Raw genomic sequence first — 18,857 nt, 5'->3', positions numbered from 1 at the left:
TGCAGCTTAAGATTGTGTTGGCTTTTTTAGCCGCCGCTGAACATTTATTTATTTATTTGATTTTTATGCCTCCCTTCTCCTTAAGACTCAAGGTGGCTTATATGTTAACAATAGCACTTTTTAACAGAGCCAGCGTATTGCCCCCATAATCTGGGTCCTCATTGTACCCACCTCGGAAGGATGGAAGGCTGAGTCAACCTTGAGCCGGTGATGAGATTTGAACCGCTGACCTTCAGATCTACTCAGCTTCAGTGGCCTGCAGTACAGCACTCTACCTGCTGCGTCCCCCCCCCCCCAGCTCATTGTTGGCTCATGTTTAGTTTGTTGTCCACTAAGACTCCAAAATCTCTCTCACATTCACTGCTGTTGAGAGTGTTTTTGCCCAGTTTGTATATTTTTGTTTTGGGTTTTTCTTACCTAGGTGTAGGATCCTACTTTTCTCTGCATTGAACTTAGTTTTGTTTGTTTGGGCTCTTAGCACTAGTCTGTTTAGATCGCTCTGTATCCTGAGCCTAGAATAATGGATGGAAACTGAACAAAGAGATATTCAATCTAGAAATAAGGAGACATTTTTTGACAATGAGACCAATCAACCAATGGAACAGCTTGTCTTCGTAAGTTGTGAGAGCTTCATCACTGGAGACTTTCAAGGAGAGATAGAACTGCCATCTGTCAGAAATGGTGTAGGGTCTCCTGCTTGGGGGCGATGTTGGTTTACATGACCTACAGGGTCCCTTCCGACTTTGTTAATCTAATATAATCCAAAAGTAAATTAGAATTAGAATAGATTAGAATAGAATAGAATTAGAATAGAATAAAATGAGATTAGATTAGAATAGAATAGAATACAATAGAATTAGAATAGAATAAAATGAGATTGGAATAGAATAGAATTTTTATTGGCCAAGTGTGATTAGATACACAAGGAATTTGTCTTTGCATATGCTCTCAGTGAAAGAAAAAGATATATTTGTCAAGAATCATGAGGCACAACAATAGTTGTTATAGAGTTCAAATAAGCGATCAGGAAGGAATAAATATGAATCTAAACAGTAAGGATACAAACAAGAAGTTACAGTCATAAGTGGGAGGAGATGAGTGATAGGAATAATGAGAAAAACGAAATAGTAATAGTAATGCAGCCTTAGTGAATTATTTGATGTCTTTCAAACTCAGAAAAACGTTTAACATCCTGACAGTGCTATCGTAACATCAACCTTCAAAAGGGAACAAGCGGCATCTCCCAGCAAAGGAGATCACAGCAGGAGTTCTCATAAACTTGAAGATGCCACACTCAAAAATCACAATGCCTCTTTCTCTATAATATTGGAAATTATTTGCACATCTACAGTAGTTCTCTCACTTCATATCTGTGCAGCTAAAATTGGTAACATTCCTGCCTTCCAATAATTTTTTTATGGATGTGAAGCAGATTTCTAAAAATATATATATCTTGCTTTTATATTATCTCTTGTTCGATGTGGAAAAAACATTCTAAAGCGCAATTATGCTATTTTTACAAACAGGAAATATCCACTACCTTTTTGTCATACAAAATACAGAAATAATTAACCTTGATCAAGGACACATTATCCATTTTCATTTTTCTTTTCTTTCCCATTTAATGCATAATACTGAGAGATGTTTGGCTAAACAAGATCAGGCCAGAAATTAAGTACTTCATCTCTCAGGTGAACTTGCAAAGGCAGATCAGAAAAGAAATTCGGGTTGCTACAAATACAAAAGGTTGCTAAAACACTCATATGCAGGGGTGGGCTACTGTGGGGATGCGGGGGGGGGGGGGGGAATACAATCGGATAGCAAAAATGGACCTCCACCTCAGAGCACCCAATTTGCACTGAAAGATGTTGAAAGAAAATGCAGGGCATCCTGCATAAGCCACGCCCACAGTGTGGTAGTAAAAACTTTGGTAGCCGTTCACTGCTCATATGGTTTCTCTCTTGTGTGACTCCTCTGGTGTCTCTTCAGGTCGTTATTTCGACTGAAGCTTTTCCCACAATCCGGACACTCATACGGTTTCTCTCCTGTGTGAGTCTTCTGATGTATCACGAGAGTGGAATTTTGACTAAAACCTTTCCCACAGTCTGAACACTCATACGGTTTCTCTCCTGTGTGAGTCCTCTGATGTATTATAAGGTTGTTATTTTGACTAAAACCTTTCCCACAGTCTGGACACTCATACGGTTTCTCTCTTGTGTGACTCCTCTGGTGTCTCATCAGGTTGGAATTGTGACTAAAACCTTTCCCACAGTCTGGACACTCATATGGTTTCTCTCCTGTGTGAGTCCTCTGATGTCTCATCAGGTGGTTATTTAGACTGAAACTTTTCCCACAATCTGGACACTCATATGGTTTCTCTCCTGTGTGAGTCTTCTGATGTGTCATCAGATTGGAACTTTGGCTAAAACATTTCCCACAGTCTGGACACTCATATGGTTTCTCTCCTGTGTGAGTCCTCTGATGTATCATCAGGTTGTAATTTTGACTGAAGCTTTTCCCACAATCCGGACACTCATATGGTTTCTCTCCTGTGTGAGTCCTCTGATGAATCATCAGGTGGTAATTTTGACTGAAACTTTTCCCACAATCTGGACATTCATATGGTTTCTCTACTGTGTGAGTCCTCTGATGTGTCACCAAACTGGAACTTTGACTAAAACATTTCCCACAGTCTGGACACTCACATGGTTTCTCTCCTGTGTGAGTCCTCTTATGTTTAACCAGACTGGAATTCTCACTGAAGCTTTTCCCACACTCTGGACATTCATACAGTTTCTCCCCTGTGTGAGTCCTCTGATGTGTCACCAGACTGGAATTTTGACTGAAACTTTTCCCACAGTCTGGACACTCATACGGTTTCTCTCCTGTGTGAGTCCTCTTATGTTTAACCAGACTGGAATTATCATTGAAACTTTTCCCACAGTCTGAACACTCATACAGTTTCTCCCCTGTGTGAGTCCTCTGATGTGTCACCAGACTGGAAATCTGACTGAAGCTTTTCCCACAATCCGGACACTCATACGGTTTCTCTCCTGTGTGAGTCCTCTGATGATTCACCAGAGTGGAAATTTGACTAAAACGTTTCCCACAGTCTGAACATTCATACGGTTTCTCTCCTCTGTGAGTCCGCTGATGTATCATCAGGTTGAAATTTTGACTGAAGCTTTTCCCACAATCCGGACACTCATAGGGTTTCTCTCCTGTGTGAGTCCTCTGATGTTTCACCAGAGTGGAATTATTACTAAAACATTTCCCACAGTCTGAACATTCGTACAGTTTCTCCCCTGTGTGAATATTCTGGTGCATTACCAGGTGAGAATTGCTATTAAAAGTTTTCCCACAATCTAGACACTCATATGGTTTGTCCCCCATGTGAATTTTATTTTGTATCACACTTCCTAAAGCTAGGAAATGGGCAGTGGGTGGCCTTCGCTTCATTGGGTTCTCTCATGCATTGTCGGCTGTGCTCTGCAATCTGTTTTTCCCTAGAAGCTGCATATTGTGGGATTTTCCATCAAGGAAACTTTTGGATGCTGCTTTCATTCAAGCTATTCTTATTTGATTCACAGGGTGAAGTTTGAATGCCTGCCTATCTTATGTGACTACGAAATGACCACTTCCTCCTGCGCTGATTTCCAGATGTACTGAGCTTGAACACAATCCTCTTTGATCTTTTTCTGCAGTGTTTCCTTGAGTTCTACATATTCATTTTTTTCCAACGTAAAACTCTCTTCATATTCTCTCTTTTGTCCCTCACTTGCCTGCAGAAGGAGAAGTCTTTTGTAGCTTTCTGGAGGCGGCGAAATCCACTTTCATTGCTGGCTGGACTTGCCTTCCTTTCAAAGCTGCTGAGGTTTCCCACTTTTCTGGATTTATCTTCCTCGCAACTTTTTGTTCTAAAAGATTGAAATAAAACATTAGATTGACATAAAGTATTTCTAGAATAGCTACAGAAGATGTGAAAACATACAGAAAGAAAAAAACATGCATTACAATTAAAATAAGTCATAGCAAACACTCTTTTCCAACAACCCAAGAAATGATTATGCAGATAGATATCACCAGACAGTAAACACAGAAATCAGATTGACTATGTGCTCTGCAGCCAAAGGTGGAGAAGTTCTATACCAATGATAGCGAACCTTTTTTACCTCGGGTGTCAAAAGAGTGTGGGTGCGTGCTATCGTGCATGCTCGATTACCCATACCCATAATTCAATACCTGGGGAGGAAAACGGCCTGTTTCCCAACTTCTGGTAAGCCCAGAAGGCTCTTGTTTCACCTTCCCAGGCTCCAAAGATTTCCCTGGAGTCTGGGGGAGGGCAAAAACACCATTCCCCCAGAGGCTCTCTGGATGCAAAAAAACGACCTCCCAAAGCCTCTGTGTGAGAAAAAAACAGCTGGCCAGCATACCCAGGCATGCTGCAGCTGAGCTAGGGCAACACCTCGCGTACCAGCAGATATGGCTCTGCATGCCACCTGTGACACCCGTGCCATAGGTTCGCCATCACTGCTATATACAGTCAGTAAAAAAAAAAGACCAGGAGCTGACTGTGCCTGAGATCATGAGGTTTCACTTAAAGAAAGTAGGGGAAAGCACTATACCACTCAGGTATGAAGTTAATTGTATCTCTGCTGAATATACAGTGGAGGTGACAAATAGCTTAAAGGAATTAGATCTGATAGACAGAATGGAGATTCACAACATGGCAGCAAATTTGGAAAACTCAACAGTGTCCACGGGATTGGAAAAGGTCAGTCTACATTCCAATTCCAAAGAAAGACAATACCAAAGAAGGCTCAGATTATTGCACCATTGCACCCGTTTCACTTTCAAAGTGACACTCAAAATCCTACAAGGTTAGCTCCAGGTGTAAGTAGACAGAGAATTACAGAAGTGTACGAATTTGAAAAGACAGCAAAACTATTGAAACTGAAATACTTGTTAGAAGAAATTTGCCTTTCCCCCCCACTTTACAGGCTTAATCCTGTAAGGTATTACAACATTCTGGTCTTGTTTCTATAGCCTAATCTTTATTGCCCTGCTTACAGAAACTGCCTCTCTGTTAAACCTTATTACATTCTTGGCAGTACACCTAGACCAGGGGTCGGTAACCTTAAACACTCAGAGTGTCATTTGAACTCATTTCACATAGAAAAACTTTAATTATGATTCATTTTACAAATAAAAAATTAGTTAGATCGAAGTTCAAATATACACACAAACATTAAATTCTCTTCTAGATTTCAATACCAAGTTGGTATTTTCAAATATATCAGGAAATGTCGAGGCTAGATTATACAGATACAGACATAGGGTCAAATATAGATAGATACGCCTACGAATATATGCCTGGTAAAAGTCCATTTGTACTTCAGCTTCAAAAATGTCTGAGAAGTGGGTACCCTTAAACGTTTGTCTCTAATTTTGGAGGATGGGGCAGCTTCACCAGATCAGGGACTTCAATCGATGTGTGGTACCCAAAGCATCTGCAGGATATAATCCAGATTTTTGTGCATCAAACGCCCCAGTTTCCAAGGAAAGGATACACCCATAAAATCAAAGAGTCCAATGAAGGCATTTTTTAAAAATCTCTCAACAAGCAGAAAATTGCAGGCACCACTTCCATAACGACCAGCACCAGTAGAACAAAGTTTGAGGAGGGGAGGAACACAAAGCAGCACCCGACATGGTTCAGCCTGGTTTCTTATCTGCTATAGCCTCGTGGAGGGAACCAAGCAGCCCTCCCTGTACCGGCTTCTCCCCCGACCTGTCCTCAACTCACCTTCCAGCTGCTGAACTCCTGGGAAGAGCAGGAGAGGCGCCCTCCAAGCCACCGTCCTCCGATGGGTCAGACGGAAGAGAAGATTTCTCAGTTGTTCCCCTTTTCCACATACCCTCTAGGAATCGAGTACTCTATTGTTTCAACCGCTTCAGCCTCCCTCGCGCTCCCTCCCATTGGATGTGGGTACTCAGCCACCACCGATGCCGTTCTGCTGTACTTAGCCGCTTTCTAGTCGCTGGTTGTTTCGCCATCTAGCGACAGAGAACTGAATTACAAGATTATGTCGTTGGCAAGATTTTTGTTTGCTTCTTCTAAAGCGACATCGAGGCCACTCATACCAACTGCAAGAACTAAAGCAAGGGAAAGGGAATGGGCTGTGCTGACTGGGCCGCAGCAGCAGCAAATCGGCCACAGCGAATAGACCGCAACAAACGGGCAATAGCAGCAGCCAACAGACCATGAAAAATAAGCTGCAGAAAACAGGATGTCTCAAACGGGCGGCAGTGAATGGGCCGCAGTGGCAAAACGGCTGCAATAGTGGCAAATGGACCACAGCAAATGGGCCAAATGAATGCTGAATGGATACTTTTCTTCTTCTTTTCCTTCCACCAAAAGGTAGGTATGTCTCACAGTCCGGAGCAACTTATACTACAAAAAATATTGTGTTTCAAGCCTTTTCAGAGGCTAAGCATAATAAAATCTGACAACAGATCTCTTCAGTAGATTAGATTAGATTAGATTTATTGGATTTATATGCCGCCCCTCTCCGCAAACTCGGGGCGGCTCACAACAACAATAAAACAGTACATAATAACAAATCCAAATATTTAGTAAGTAGCCTTACTAAAAAGAGAGAAAATTAAATAACAGCGAATGGGCCACAGCAGTAGCAGCAGCCATAGATTATCTACTGTTGACCTATCCAGATTCCTAAGAGGTCAGTAAGGGGCGAGTACAAGTGCACTAGAGTGCCTTCCGTCCCCTGTCCTATTGCTCTCCTATATCTCCTATACCTTTCTTCTATTCCTATATCTCTTCTTCTTTTCTTTCACTATAATATGTTATATTATTATATCTTCTTTTCTATTATTTCTTAGGTATAGTTTACTATGAGTATCTCCTCTATAACCTTCATCATGTATTTTACTATCTGTATATAGATATATACCCACTAAAACCCTCATTGTGTATTGGACAAAATAAATAAATACATACATACATACATACATACATACATACATACATACATACATACATACATACATACATAAATAAACGGGCAGCAACGAATGGACAGTGGCAAAAGGGCTGCAGCAAATTGGCCAAATGAGTACTGGATGGATACTGGGAGGCAAAGGCTTTTTTCTTCATAGAAACATAGAAGTCTGACGGCAGAAAAAGACCTCATGGTCCATCTAGTCTGCCCTTATACTATTTTCTGTATTTTATCTTAGGATGGATATATGTTTATCCCAGGCATGTTTAAATTCAGTTACTGTGGATTTATCTACCACGTCTGCTGGAAGTTTGTTCCAAGGATCTACTACTCTTTCAGTAAAATAATATTTTCTCATGTTGCTTTTGATCTTTCCCCCAACTAACTTCAGATTGTGTCCCCTTGTTCTTGTGTTCACTTTCCTATTAAAAACACTTCCCTCCTGGACCTTATTTAACCCTTTAATATATTTAAATGTTTCGATCATGTCCCCCCTTTTCCTTCTGTCCTCCAGACTATAGAGATTGAGTTCATGAAGTCTTTCCTGATACGTTTTATGCTTAAGACCTTCCACCATTCTTATAGTTCGTCTTTGGACCCGTTCAATTTTGTCAATATCTTTTTGTAGGTGAGGTCTCCAGAACTGAACACAGTATTCCAAATATGGTCTCACCAGCATTCTATATAGCGGGATCATAATCTCCCTCTTCCTGCTTGTTATACCTCTAGCTATGCAGCCAAGCATCCTACTTGCTTTCCCTACCGCCTGACTGCACTGTTCACCCATTTTGAGACTGTCAGAAATCACTAACCCTAAATCCTTTTCTTCTGAAGTATTTGCTAACACAGAACTGCCCATACAATACTCAGATTGAGGATTCCTTTTCCCCAAGTGCATTATTTTACATTTGGAAACATTAAACTGCAGTTTCCATTGCTTTGACCATTTATCTAGTAAAGCTAAATCATTTACCATATTACAGACGCCTCCAGGAATATCAACCCTATTGCACACTTTAGAGTCATCGGCAAATAGGCAAAACTTCCCTACCAAACCTTCCCCTATGTCACTCACAAATATATTAAAAAGAATAGGACCCAGAACAGACCCTTGTGGCACACCGCTTGTAACCTGACTCTGCTCAGAATACTCGCCGTTAACAATAACTCTCTGATGTCTATGCTTCAGCCAGCTGCAAATCCATTGAACTATCCAGGGATTAAGTCCAATCTTCACTAATTTATCTATCAGCTCTTTATGTGGAACCGTATCAAAGGCTTTGCTGAAGTCCAGGTAGGCAATATCCACGGCACCACCTTCATCCAACACCTTTGTGACATAGTCAAAGAAAACAATGAGATTAGTCTGACATGATTTGCCTTCAGTAAAGCCATGCTGATTTGCGTCCAATAAGTTATTGTTTTTTAGGTGCTGATTTATCCTCTTTTTGAGTAGAGTCTCCATCATTTTAACTACCACTGATGTCAAGCTAACTGGCCTGTAGTTACCAGCTTCTTCTCTACTGCCCTTCTTGTGGATAGGCACAACACTGGCCATTCTCCAATCCTCAGGAACTTCTCCTGTTAACAAGGATTGGTTAAACAAATCAGTCAGGGGGGTAGCAATGACAGATCTGAGTTCTTTAAGAACTCTGGGGTGGATGCCATCTGGACCCATTGCCTTATTTATCTTTAATCGTTCAAGTTCTTCTAAGACATCGGCTTCTAAGATCACTGGAGCTGAATCCGTACAGCTGGAAGCAATGCTATATCCCTCTATAGTATTATTTTGTAAGGTGTCTTTTGAGAAAACTGTACAGAAGTAACTGTTGAAATGGTCCGCGATCTCCTTATTCCCATTAATGCATGTATTATTCCCGGTACTAAGCTTCGTGATGCCGCAGTTTTTCTTCTTCTTATCACTAATATATCTGAAGAAGGTTTTATCCCCCTTCTTTAGAGATTTGGCAATTTCTTCCTCTTTTGAGGCTTTAGCAGCATATATTATCTGTTTCGCCTCCTTCTGTCTCATTTTATACACCTCCCTATCAGCTATACTTCCAGACTCTTTATACCTCCTATAGGCAGCCTTTTTTTCATTGACTATAGCCCTTACATCATTGCTAAACCATAGCGGTTTCTTCTTCCTTTTACCTTTAGTTATTTGTCTTACATACAGTCCAGTGGTTTTTAAGATGGCCTTTTTTAATACAGTCCACTGGGTTCTCGCTCCTGCCATTTTATCCCTCCCCTTTAATTCATTATCTAAATATTCCCCCATTGCATTAAAATTTGTTTTTCTGAAATCCAATACTTTGGTTGCATTATAGGATTGCTCACTATGAGTTTTTACATCAAACCACAAACATAGATGGTCACTGCAACCTAAATTTTCTCCCACCTTGACCTCTGAAACCCAATTCCCATTCATAAAAACTAAATCTAGAATATTCTCCCTTGTAGTTGGTGTCTTAACCAGCTGTGCCAGAGCTGCTCCTGTAAAGGCCTCTACTATATTCTTCTTCTTCTTCTTTTCCTTCCACCAAAAGGTAGTTATGTCTCACAGTCCGGAGCAACTTATACTACAAAAAATACAGTGTCTGAAGCATTTTCAGAGGCTAAGCAGTATAAAATGTGACAACAGATCTGTCTAATAGCCTTACTAAAAAGAGAAAATGAAATACCATTCTGACGGGAATTAAATAGAATTTGATTATTTTAAGATTTAAAATCTTTATTACAGTCGACAGCATAATGAACATGGCATGAATTCAGTTAAAAGCTAGACATCAAGATTAATAATAGTAATTATACTAAAAAACCAAAGACATTTATTTACATATACTGTACCTTTATTTCTTATTAGAATTGGAAGGGATCTTTCAGGTCATCTAGTCCAGTGTTTCCCAACCTTTTTTGAGCCGCGGCACATTATTCATATTTTCGAAATCCTGGGGAACATTGAACGGGGGGGGGGGGCACTAAAGAAAAGTTTGGACAAAAAAAATCTCTCTCTTCCTCCCTTTCGCTCTATTTCTCCCTATTTCTCTTTCTTTCTTCCTTCCTTCCCTTCTTTCTCTCTCTCCATCCCTTTCTTTCTTCCTCTCTTGCTATGTCTCTCTCTCTCTCTCTGCCTCTCTTGCTGTCTCTCTTTCTCTCTGCCTCTCTTGCTGTCTCTCTTTCTCTGTCTCTTTTTCTCTGCCTCTCTTGCTATGTCTCTCTTTCTCTCTCTCTCTCTCTGCCTCTCTTGTTATGTCTCTCTTTCTTTCTCTCTCTCTCTCTCGGCTGACTGCGAGCGGGAGCCCTGACGACGGCAGCTGGACGTGCTGCTGGACGCCGTATATGCCAGCCCCGCAGCGCCAGCATGTACGGCGTCCAGCAGCACGTCCATCCGCCCCCGTCAGTGCCTCCACCCTGGAGCACCCTCTCGCTACCCCCATCTCCCCGCGACCGCCTGGGGCCGCTGCAGCCGGCACCCTCCTGCTCCCGCTCCCACCGCCAGTGCCCTCTCGCCAAGCCCCAAAGGACACTTGCCGCCGACGCCAGGGAACTCCAGCTGGGCGGGGTGCTGCCGGTGCCTCCGAGCTCCCACTCGCAGCTGTCCCCTGGCTCCTCCCCGATGCCGCGGTTTCTGGCGCTCTCCTGCTGGGCCCCAAAGAAGGAAGGCAGGAAAAAGGAGGCGCGAAGAATGAAGCTCTCCTTTTTCTCGCCTTCCTTCTTTCGGGCCCAGCAGGAGAGCGCCAGAAACCGCGGCATCAGGAAGGAGCCGGGGGACAGCTGCGAGTGGGAGCTCGGAGGCACCGGCAGCGCCCCGCCCAGCTGGAGCTTCCCTAGGAGCTTTGCGGCACACCTGACCGTGTCTCGTGGCACACTAGTGTGCCGCGGCACACCGGTTGGGAAACGCTGATCTAGTCCACACCCCTGCTAGTGCAGGAGACTCTACATCGAACTACTCCAATAGCAGTCCAGTCTTTTCTTGAAGGTCTCAAGTGTTGGAGCCTTCACCACCTCTGTGGGCAAGTCGTTCCCCTGGTTGATCCCTCTCAGAAAATTCCTCCTTATTTCCAGGTTGAATCTCCCCTTGGACAGCCTCCAACTGTTGATCCTTGTCTGGCTCTCTGGTGATTTGGAAAATAATGTGTTCCCCTCCTCCCTGTGACAACCACTCAAATATTAGTAGACTGCTATCATGTTCCCCCTTGACCTCCTCTTTCCTAGATTATCCATGCCCAATTCCTGCAACCTTTCTTCCTATGTTTTAGTTTCTAGTGCCTTTACCATTATGGTTGCTCTCTTCTTCACTTTTCTAGAGTATCAATGTCCCTTTTTTAGTGTGGTGACCAAAACTGAATGCAGTACTCTAGGTGTGGTCTAACTAAGCCATTATAGAGTGGTATTAGCACATCCCTTGTCTTAGAGTGTATCTCTCTATTTATGCAGTTTAAGATTGTGTTGGCTTTTTTAGCCGCTGCTGAACATTTATTCATTTATTTATTCATTCATTCATTCAATTTTTATGCCGCCCTTCTCCTTAGACTCAGTGCGGCTTACAACATATTAGCAATAGCACTTTTTAACAGAGCCACCATATTGCCCCCACAATCTGGGTCCTCATTGTACCCACCTCGAAAAAATGGAAGGCTGAGTCAACCTTGAGCCAGTGATGGGATTTGAACCGCTGACCTTCAGATCTACAGTCAGCTTCAGTGGCCTGCAGTACAGCACTCTACCTGCTGCACCACCTTGGCTCATTGTTGGCTCATGTTTAGTTTGTTGTCCACTAAGACTCCAAAATCTCTCTCACATTCACTGCTGTTAAGAGTGTTTTTGCCCAGTTTGTATATTTGGGTTTTGGGTTTTTCTTACCTAGGTGTAGGATCCTACTTTTCTCTGCATTGAACTTTGTTTTGTTTGTTTGGGCTCTTAGCACTAGTCTGTTTAGATCGCTCTGTATCCTGAGCCTATCCTCTGGGATGTTGGCCACTCCAGTCAGCTTGGTGTCATCTGCAAATTTGACTACTTCCCCTTCTACTCCCTCATCTAAGTCATTAATGAATATGTTGTAAAGTACTGAGCTTACGATCCTTTTTGTATCCCACTACTGACTTCATTCCATGTGGACATTGTCCCATTTAGGACGACTCGCTGAGTGTTGTTGGTTTGTCAGTTGCCAATCCACCTGATAGTGTTCGGGGAAACACTGTAGCTTGCGGAGTAATAGATTATGGTCAACCTTGTCAGCAGTTTTGCTGAAATCCAGATATACTAAGTCCCCTGCATTGCTCTGGTCAATTGATTTGGTCACAGTATTGAAGAATGAGATGAGGTTGGTTTGGAATGATGTGTTCCTGACACACCCGTATTGGCTATTGAGTATTATGTTATTTGTCTCTAGGTGGTGGCAGATCTGTTTCTTGATTATTTTTTCTAGTATTTTCCTGGGTATTGGCGTAAGCCTGATAGGTCAGTACTTTCTTGGGTCTGGTTTTTTTGCCTTTTTTATAGATGGTACTATATTGGCTCATTTCCAGTAATCTGGTAGTTCTCCTGTGAGCAATGATCCTTGGAAGATGTGAGAAAGTGGTCTGGCATTGACCTCTTTTAGTTCATGAAAGACAAGAGCTTATGTATATAAAAACAGGAGTCTAAATGGAACTGCTAAAGTATTTAAATGTAATATCTGAAGGAGGAGCTATCAACCAACCATAACTGTGTGTTGTGGCTCACTGTACAGCCTCACTCCTTCAGAGAATTTTTCTGCTATCATAAAATTTGAGTGATATGATTGCAGTGTTCCAGTATTTCAGGGGCTGCTAAAGAGAAGGAGGGGTCAAGCTATATTCAAAGCACCTCAAGGCCAGACAAGGAATAATGGATGGAAACGGAACAAGGAGATATTCAATCTGGAAATAAGGAGACATTTTTTGACAATGAGACCAATCAACCAATGGAACAGCTTCTCTTTGTAAGTTCTGAGAGCTTCATCACTGGAGACTTTCAAGGAGAGATAGAACTGCCATCTGTCAGAAATGGTGTAGGGTCTCCTGCTTGGGGGGGATGTTGGTTTACATGACCTACAGGGTCCCTTCCAACTTCGTTAATCTAATATAATCTAACAGTAAATTAGAATTAGGATAGATTATTATAGAATAGAATTAGAATAGAATAAAATGAGATTAGATTAGAATAGAATTAGAGTAGAATAGAATTAGAACAGAATAAAATGAGATTAGATTAGAATAGAATTAGAATAGAATTCTTTATTGGCCAAGTGTGATTGGATACACAAGGAATTTCTCTTTGCATATTCTCTCAGTGAAAGAAAAAGATACATTTGTCAAGAATCATGAGGCACAACAATAGTTGTTATAGAGTTCAAATAAGCAATCAGGAAGGAATAAATATAAATCTAAATAGTAAGGATACAAAGAAGTCACAGTCATAAGTGGGAGGGGATGAGTGATAGGAATAATGAGAAAAACAAAATAGTAATAGTAATGCAGCCTTAGTGAATTATTTGATGTCTTTCAAACTCAGAAAAATGTTTAACATCCTGACAGTGCTATCGTAATATCAACCTTCAAAAGTGAACAAGCGGCATCTCCCAGCAAAGGAGATCACAGCAGGAGTTCTCATAAACTTGAAGATGCCACACTCAAAAATCACAATGCCTCTTTCTCTATAATATTGGAAATTATTTGCACATCTACAGTAGTTCTCTCACTTCATATCTGTGCAGCTAAAATTGGTAACATTCCTGCCTTCCAATAAATTTTTTATGGATGTGAAGCAGATTTCTAAAAAAAATATATCTTGCTTTTATATTATCTCTTGTTCAATGTGGAAAAAACATTCTAAACACCTTTTGCCTGCAATTATGCTATTTTTACAAAAAAGAAATATCCACTACCTTTTCGTCATACAAAATACAGAAGTAATTAACCTTGATCAAGGAAACATTATCCATTTTCATTTTATTTTCCATTTAATGCATAATACTGACAGATGTTTGGCTAAACAGGATCAGGCCAGAAATTAAATACTTCATCTCTCAGGTGAACTTGCAAAGGCAGATCAGAAAAGAAATTCGTGTTCCTACAAATACAAAAGGTTGCTAAAACACTCATATGCAGGGGTGGGCTACTGTGCGGATGCGGGGGGAGGGATACATTCGGGTAGCAAAAATGGAGCTCCACCTCAGAGCACCCAATTTGCACTGAAAGATGTTGAAAGAAAATGCAGGGCATCCTGCATAAGCCACGCCCACAGTGTGGTAGTAAAAACTTTGGTAGCCGTTCACTGCTCATATGGTTTCTCTCTTGTGTGACTCCTCTGGTGTCTCGTCAGGTTGGAATTGTAACTAAAACCTTTCCCACAATCTGGACAATCATATGGTTTCTCTCCTGTGTGAGTCTTCTGATGTGTCATCAGAGCGGAACTTTGACTAAAACATTTCCCACAGTCTGGACACTCATATGGTTTCTCTCCTGTGTGAGTCCTCTGATGTATCATCAGGTTGTAATTTTGACTGAAGCTTTTCCCACAATCCGGACACTCATATAGTTTCTCTCCTGTGTGAGTCCTCTGATGTGTCATCAGGTTGTAATTTTGACTGAAACTTTTCCCACAATCCGGACACTCATATGGTTTCTCTCCTGTGTGAGTCCTCTGATGTATCATCAGGTTGTAATTTTGACTGAAACTTTTCCCACAATCTGGACACTCATATGGTTTCTCTCCTGTGTGAGTCCTCTGATGTTTAACCAGACTGGAATTCTCACTGAAGCTTTTCCCACACTCTGGACATTCATACAGTTTCTCCCCTGTGTGAGTCCTCTGATGTCTCACCAGACCGGAATTCTGACTGAAAGTTTTCCCACAGTCTGGACACTCATACGGTTTCTCTCCTGTGTGAGTCCTCTGATGTGTCACCAGCCTGGAATTCTGACTGAAACTTTTCCCACAGTCTGAACACTCATACGGTTTCTCTCCTGTGTGAATCGTCTGATGTGTCACCAGACTGGAATTTTGACTGAAGCTTTTCCCACAATAAGGACACTCATACGGTTTCTCTCCTGTGTGAGTCCTCTGATGATTCACCAGAGTGGAATTTTGACTAAAACATTTCCCACAGTCTGAACACTCATATGGTTTCTCTCCTGTGTGAGTCCTCTGATGTATCATCAGGTTGAAATTTTGACTGAAACTTTTCCCACAATCCGGACACTCATACGGTTTCTCTCCTGTGTGAGTCCTCTGATGTTTCACCAGAGTGGAATTTTTACTAAAAGATTTCCCACAGTCTGAACATTCGTACAGTTTCTCCCCTGTGTGAATATTCTGGTGCATTACCAGGTGAGAATTGCTATTAAAAGTTTTCCCACAATCTAAACACTCATATGGTTTGTCCCCCATGTGAATTTTCTTTTGTATCACACTTCCTAAAGCGACGAAATGGGCAGTGGGTGGCCTTCGCTTCATTGGGTTATCTCATGCGTTATCAGCTGTGCTCTGCAATCTGTTTTTCCCTAGAAGCTGCATATTGTGGGATTTTCCACCAAGGATACTTTTGGATGCTGCTTTCAATCAAGCTATTCTTACTTGATTCACAGGGTGAAGTTTGAATGCCTGCCTATCCTATGTGACTATGAAATGACCACTTCCTCCTGCGCTGATTTCCAGATTACGTCTCCTTTTTCTGAACTTGAACGCAATCTGCTTTGATCTTTTTCTGGAGTGCTTCCCTAAGTTCTACATATTCATTTTTTCCAACTTAAAACTCTCTTCATATTCTCTCTTTTGTCCGTCACTTGTCTGCAGAAGGAGAAGTCTTTTGTAGCTTTCTGGAGGCGGCAAAATCCACTTTCATTGCTGGCTGGACTTGATTTCCTTTCAATGCTGCTTGGGTTTCTCACTTTTCCGGATTTTTCTTGCTTGCAACGTTTCGGTCTACAAGATTGACATAATAATAATAATAATAATAATAATAATAATAATAATAATAATAATAATAATTTATTAGATTTGTATGCCGCCCCTCTCCGAAGACTCGGGACGGCTCACAACAACGATAAAAACAATATTATACTTTTTTTATTATAAAACATTAGATTGACATAAAGTATTTATAAAATAGCTGCAGAAGATGTGAAAACATAAACAAAGAAAAAACATGCATTACAATTAAAATAAGTCATAGCAAACACTCTTTTCCAACAACCCAAGAAATGATTATGCAGATATATATCACCAGACAGTAAACACAAAAATCAGATTGACTATGTGCTCTGCAGCCAAAGATGGAGTAGCTCTATACCAGTGATGGTGAACCTTTTTTTCCTCGGGTGCCGTAAGAATGTGGGTGCATGCTATTGTGCACGCTCGATTGCCCATTCCCCTAATTCAATACCTGGAGAGGATGAAAACAGCTTTCCCCGCCCACCGGAGGCCCTCTGGAGGCTGAAAACGGCCTGTTTCCCAACTTCTGGTAAACCCAGAAGGCTCATGTTTCACCCTCCCTAGGCTCCAAAGACTTTCCTGGAGCCTGGGGAGGGTGAAAACACCATTCCCCATTCCCCCAGAGGCGCTCTGGATGCAAAAAAAACGAGCTCCCAAAGCCTCTGTGCGAGAAAAAAATCAGCTGGCCAGCATATACAGGCATGTTGCAGCTGAGCTAGGGCAACGGCTCGCGTGCCAGCAGATATGGCTCCGCATGCCGCCTGTGGCACCCGTGCCATAGGTTCGCCATCACTACTATATACAGTCAGTAAAAAAAAAAAGACCAGGAGCTGACTGTGCCTGAGATCATGAGCTTTCACTTAAAGAAAGTAGGGGAAAGCACTATACCACTCAGGTATGAAGTTAATTGTATCTCTGCTGAATATACAGTGGAGGTGACAAATAGCTTAAAGGAATTAGATCTGATAGACAGAATACAGATTCACAACATGGCAGCAAAGGCCACGGGACTGGAAAAGGTCAGTCTACATTCCAATTCCAAAGAAAGACAAGGCCAAAGAATGCTCAGATTATTGCACCATTGCACCCATTTCACTTTCAAAGTTACACTCAAAATGCTACAAGGTTAGCTCCAGGTGTAAGTAGACGGAGAACTACCAGAAGTGTAAGAATTTGAAAAGACAGCAAAACTATTGAAACTGAAATACTTGTTAGAAGAAATTTGCCTTTCCCCCCCCACTTTACAGGCTTAATCCTGTAAGGGATTACAACATTCTGGTCTTGTTTCTATAGCCTAATCTTTATTGCCCTGCTTAGAGAAACTGCCTCTCCATTAACCCATATTACATTCTTGGCAGTACAGCTAGACCAGGGGTCGGTAACCTTAAACACTCAGAGAGTCATTTGAACCCATTTCACATAGAAAAACCTTAATTATGATTCATTTTACAAATAAAAAATTAGTTAGATCGAAGTTCAAATATACACACAAACATTAAATACCAAGTTGGTATTTTCAAATATATCAGGAAATGTGGAGGCTAGATTATACAGATACAGACATAGGGTCAAATATAGATAGATACGCCTACGAATATATGCCTGGTAAAAGTCCATTTGTACTTCAGCTTCAAAAATGTCTGAGAAGTGGGTACCCTTAAACGTTTGTCTCTAATTTTAGAGGATGGGGCAGCTTCACCAGATCAGGGGCTTCAATTGATGTGTGGTACCCAAAGCATCTGCAAGATATAATCCAGGCTTTTGTGCATCAAACGCCCCAGTTTCCAAGGAAAGTACACACCCATAAAATCAAAGAGTCCAATGAAGAATTTTTTTAAAAATCTCTCAACAAGCAGAAAATTGCAGGCACCACTTCCATAACGACCATCACCAGTAGAATAAAGTTTGCGGAGGGGAGGAACACAAAGCAGCACCCGACATGGTTCAGCCTGGTTTCTTATCTGCTATAGCCTCGTTGAGGGAACCAAGCAGCCCTCCCTGTACCGGCTTCTCCCCCGACCTGTCCTCAACTCACCTTCCAGCTGCTGAACTCCTGGGAAGAGCAGGAGAGGCGCACTCCAAGCCACCGTCCTCCGATGGGTCAGACGGAAGAGAAGATTTCTCAGTTGTTCCCCTCTATTCCACATCCCCTCTAGGAATCGAGTACTCTATTGTTTCAACCGCTTCAGGCTCCCTCGCGCTCCCTCCCATTGGATGTGGGTACTCAGCCACCACCGATGCCGTTCTGCTGTACAGTACTTAGCCGCTTTATAGTCGCTGGTTGTTTCGCCATCTAGCGACAGAGAACTGAATTACAAAATTATGTCGTTTGCAAGATTTTTGTTTGCTTCTTGTAAAGCGACATCGATGCCACTTATACCAACTGCAAGAACTAAAGCAAGGGAAAGGGAATGGGCTGTGCTGACTGGGCCGCAGAAGCAGCAAATCGGCTACAGCGAATAGACCGCAACAAACAGGCAATAGCAGCAGCCAACAGGCCATGAAAAATAAGCTGCAGAAAACAGGATGTCTCAAACGGGCGGCAACGAATGGGCAGTGGTAAACAAGTCGCAGTGAATGGGCAACAGTGGCAAAACGGCTGCAATAGTGGCAAATGGACCACAGCAAATGGGCCAAATGAATACTGGATGGATACTTTTCTTCTTCTTTTCCTTCCACCAAAAGGTAGGTATGTCTCACAGTCCGGAGCAACTTATACTACAAAAAAATATGGTGTTTCAAGCCTTTTCAGAGGCTAAGCATAATAAAATCTGACAACAGATCTCTCCAGTAGCCTTACTAAAAAGAGAGAACATTAAATAACAGCGAATGGGCCACAGCAATAGCAGCAGCCCTAATGTCATCCCCAAACCCCCA

General features: G+C 41.9%; 1 protein-coding gene across 2 annotated transcripts; it reads right to left on the bottom strand.

The window, feature by feature from the left end:
- Positions 1 to 977: 977 nt before the first annotated feature.
- Positions 978 to 18,141, bottom strand: LOC139163115 (zinc finger protein 84-like). Of its 2 annotated transcripts, XM_070744075.1 has the most exons (3): positions 18,016 to 18,141; positions 14,351 to 15,971; positions 978 to 3,419 (listed from the first exon to the last, which is right to left on the bottom strand). In XM_070744075.1, the coding sequence occupies exons 2-3, from the start codon at positions 15,501 to 15,503 to the stop codon at positions 1,939 to 1,941; spliced, it is 2,634 nt and encodes an 877-aa protein (XP_070600176.1). In that variant the 5' UTR covers positions 15,504 to 15,971; positions 18,016 to 18,141; the 3' UTR covers positions 978 to 1,938. The 2 variants fall into 2 exon arrangements, with proteins under 2 accessions (XP_070600176.1, XP_070600175.1); XM_070744074.1 differs by lacking the exons at positions 14,351 to 15,971; positions 18,016 to 18,141 and adding an exon at positions 5,807 to 6,071 and having other exon boundaries at positions 978 to 3,917.
- Positions 18,142 to 18,857: the final 716 nt, after the last annotated feature.

This window comes from Erythrolamprus reginae, chromosome 2 (genome assembly GCF_031021105.1).
Source record: "Erythrolamprus reginae isolate rEryReg1 chromosome 2, rEryReg1.hap1, whole genome shotgun sequence".
Classification (NCBI taxonomy): Eukaryota; Metazoa; Chordata; class Lepidosauria; order Squamata; family Dipsadidae; genus Erythrolamprus; species Erythrolamprus reginae.
Note: the sequence above shows the minus strand (reverse complement) of the source record. Positions and strands in the feature narration are given on the sequence as shown.

Bases quoted from the DNA above. Each gene is read 5' to 3' on its own strand.
- LOC139163115 (XM_070744075.1), bottom strand. From the start codon at position 15,503: ATGAAGCGAAGGCCACCCACTGCCCATTTCGTCGCTTTAGGAAGTGTG. The intron at 3,420-14,350 runs GTCACACAAGAG...TCCTAGCTTTAG, and splicing joins CCTGACGAGACACCAGAGGA to GAAGTGTGATACAAAATAAA.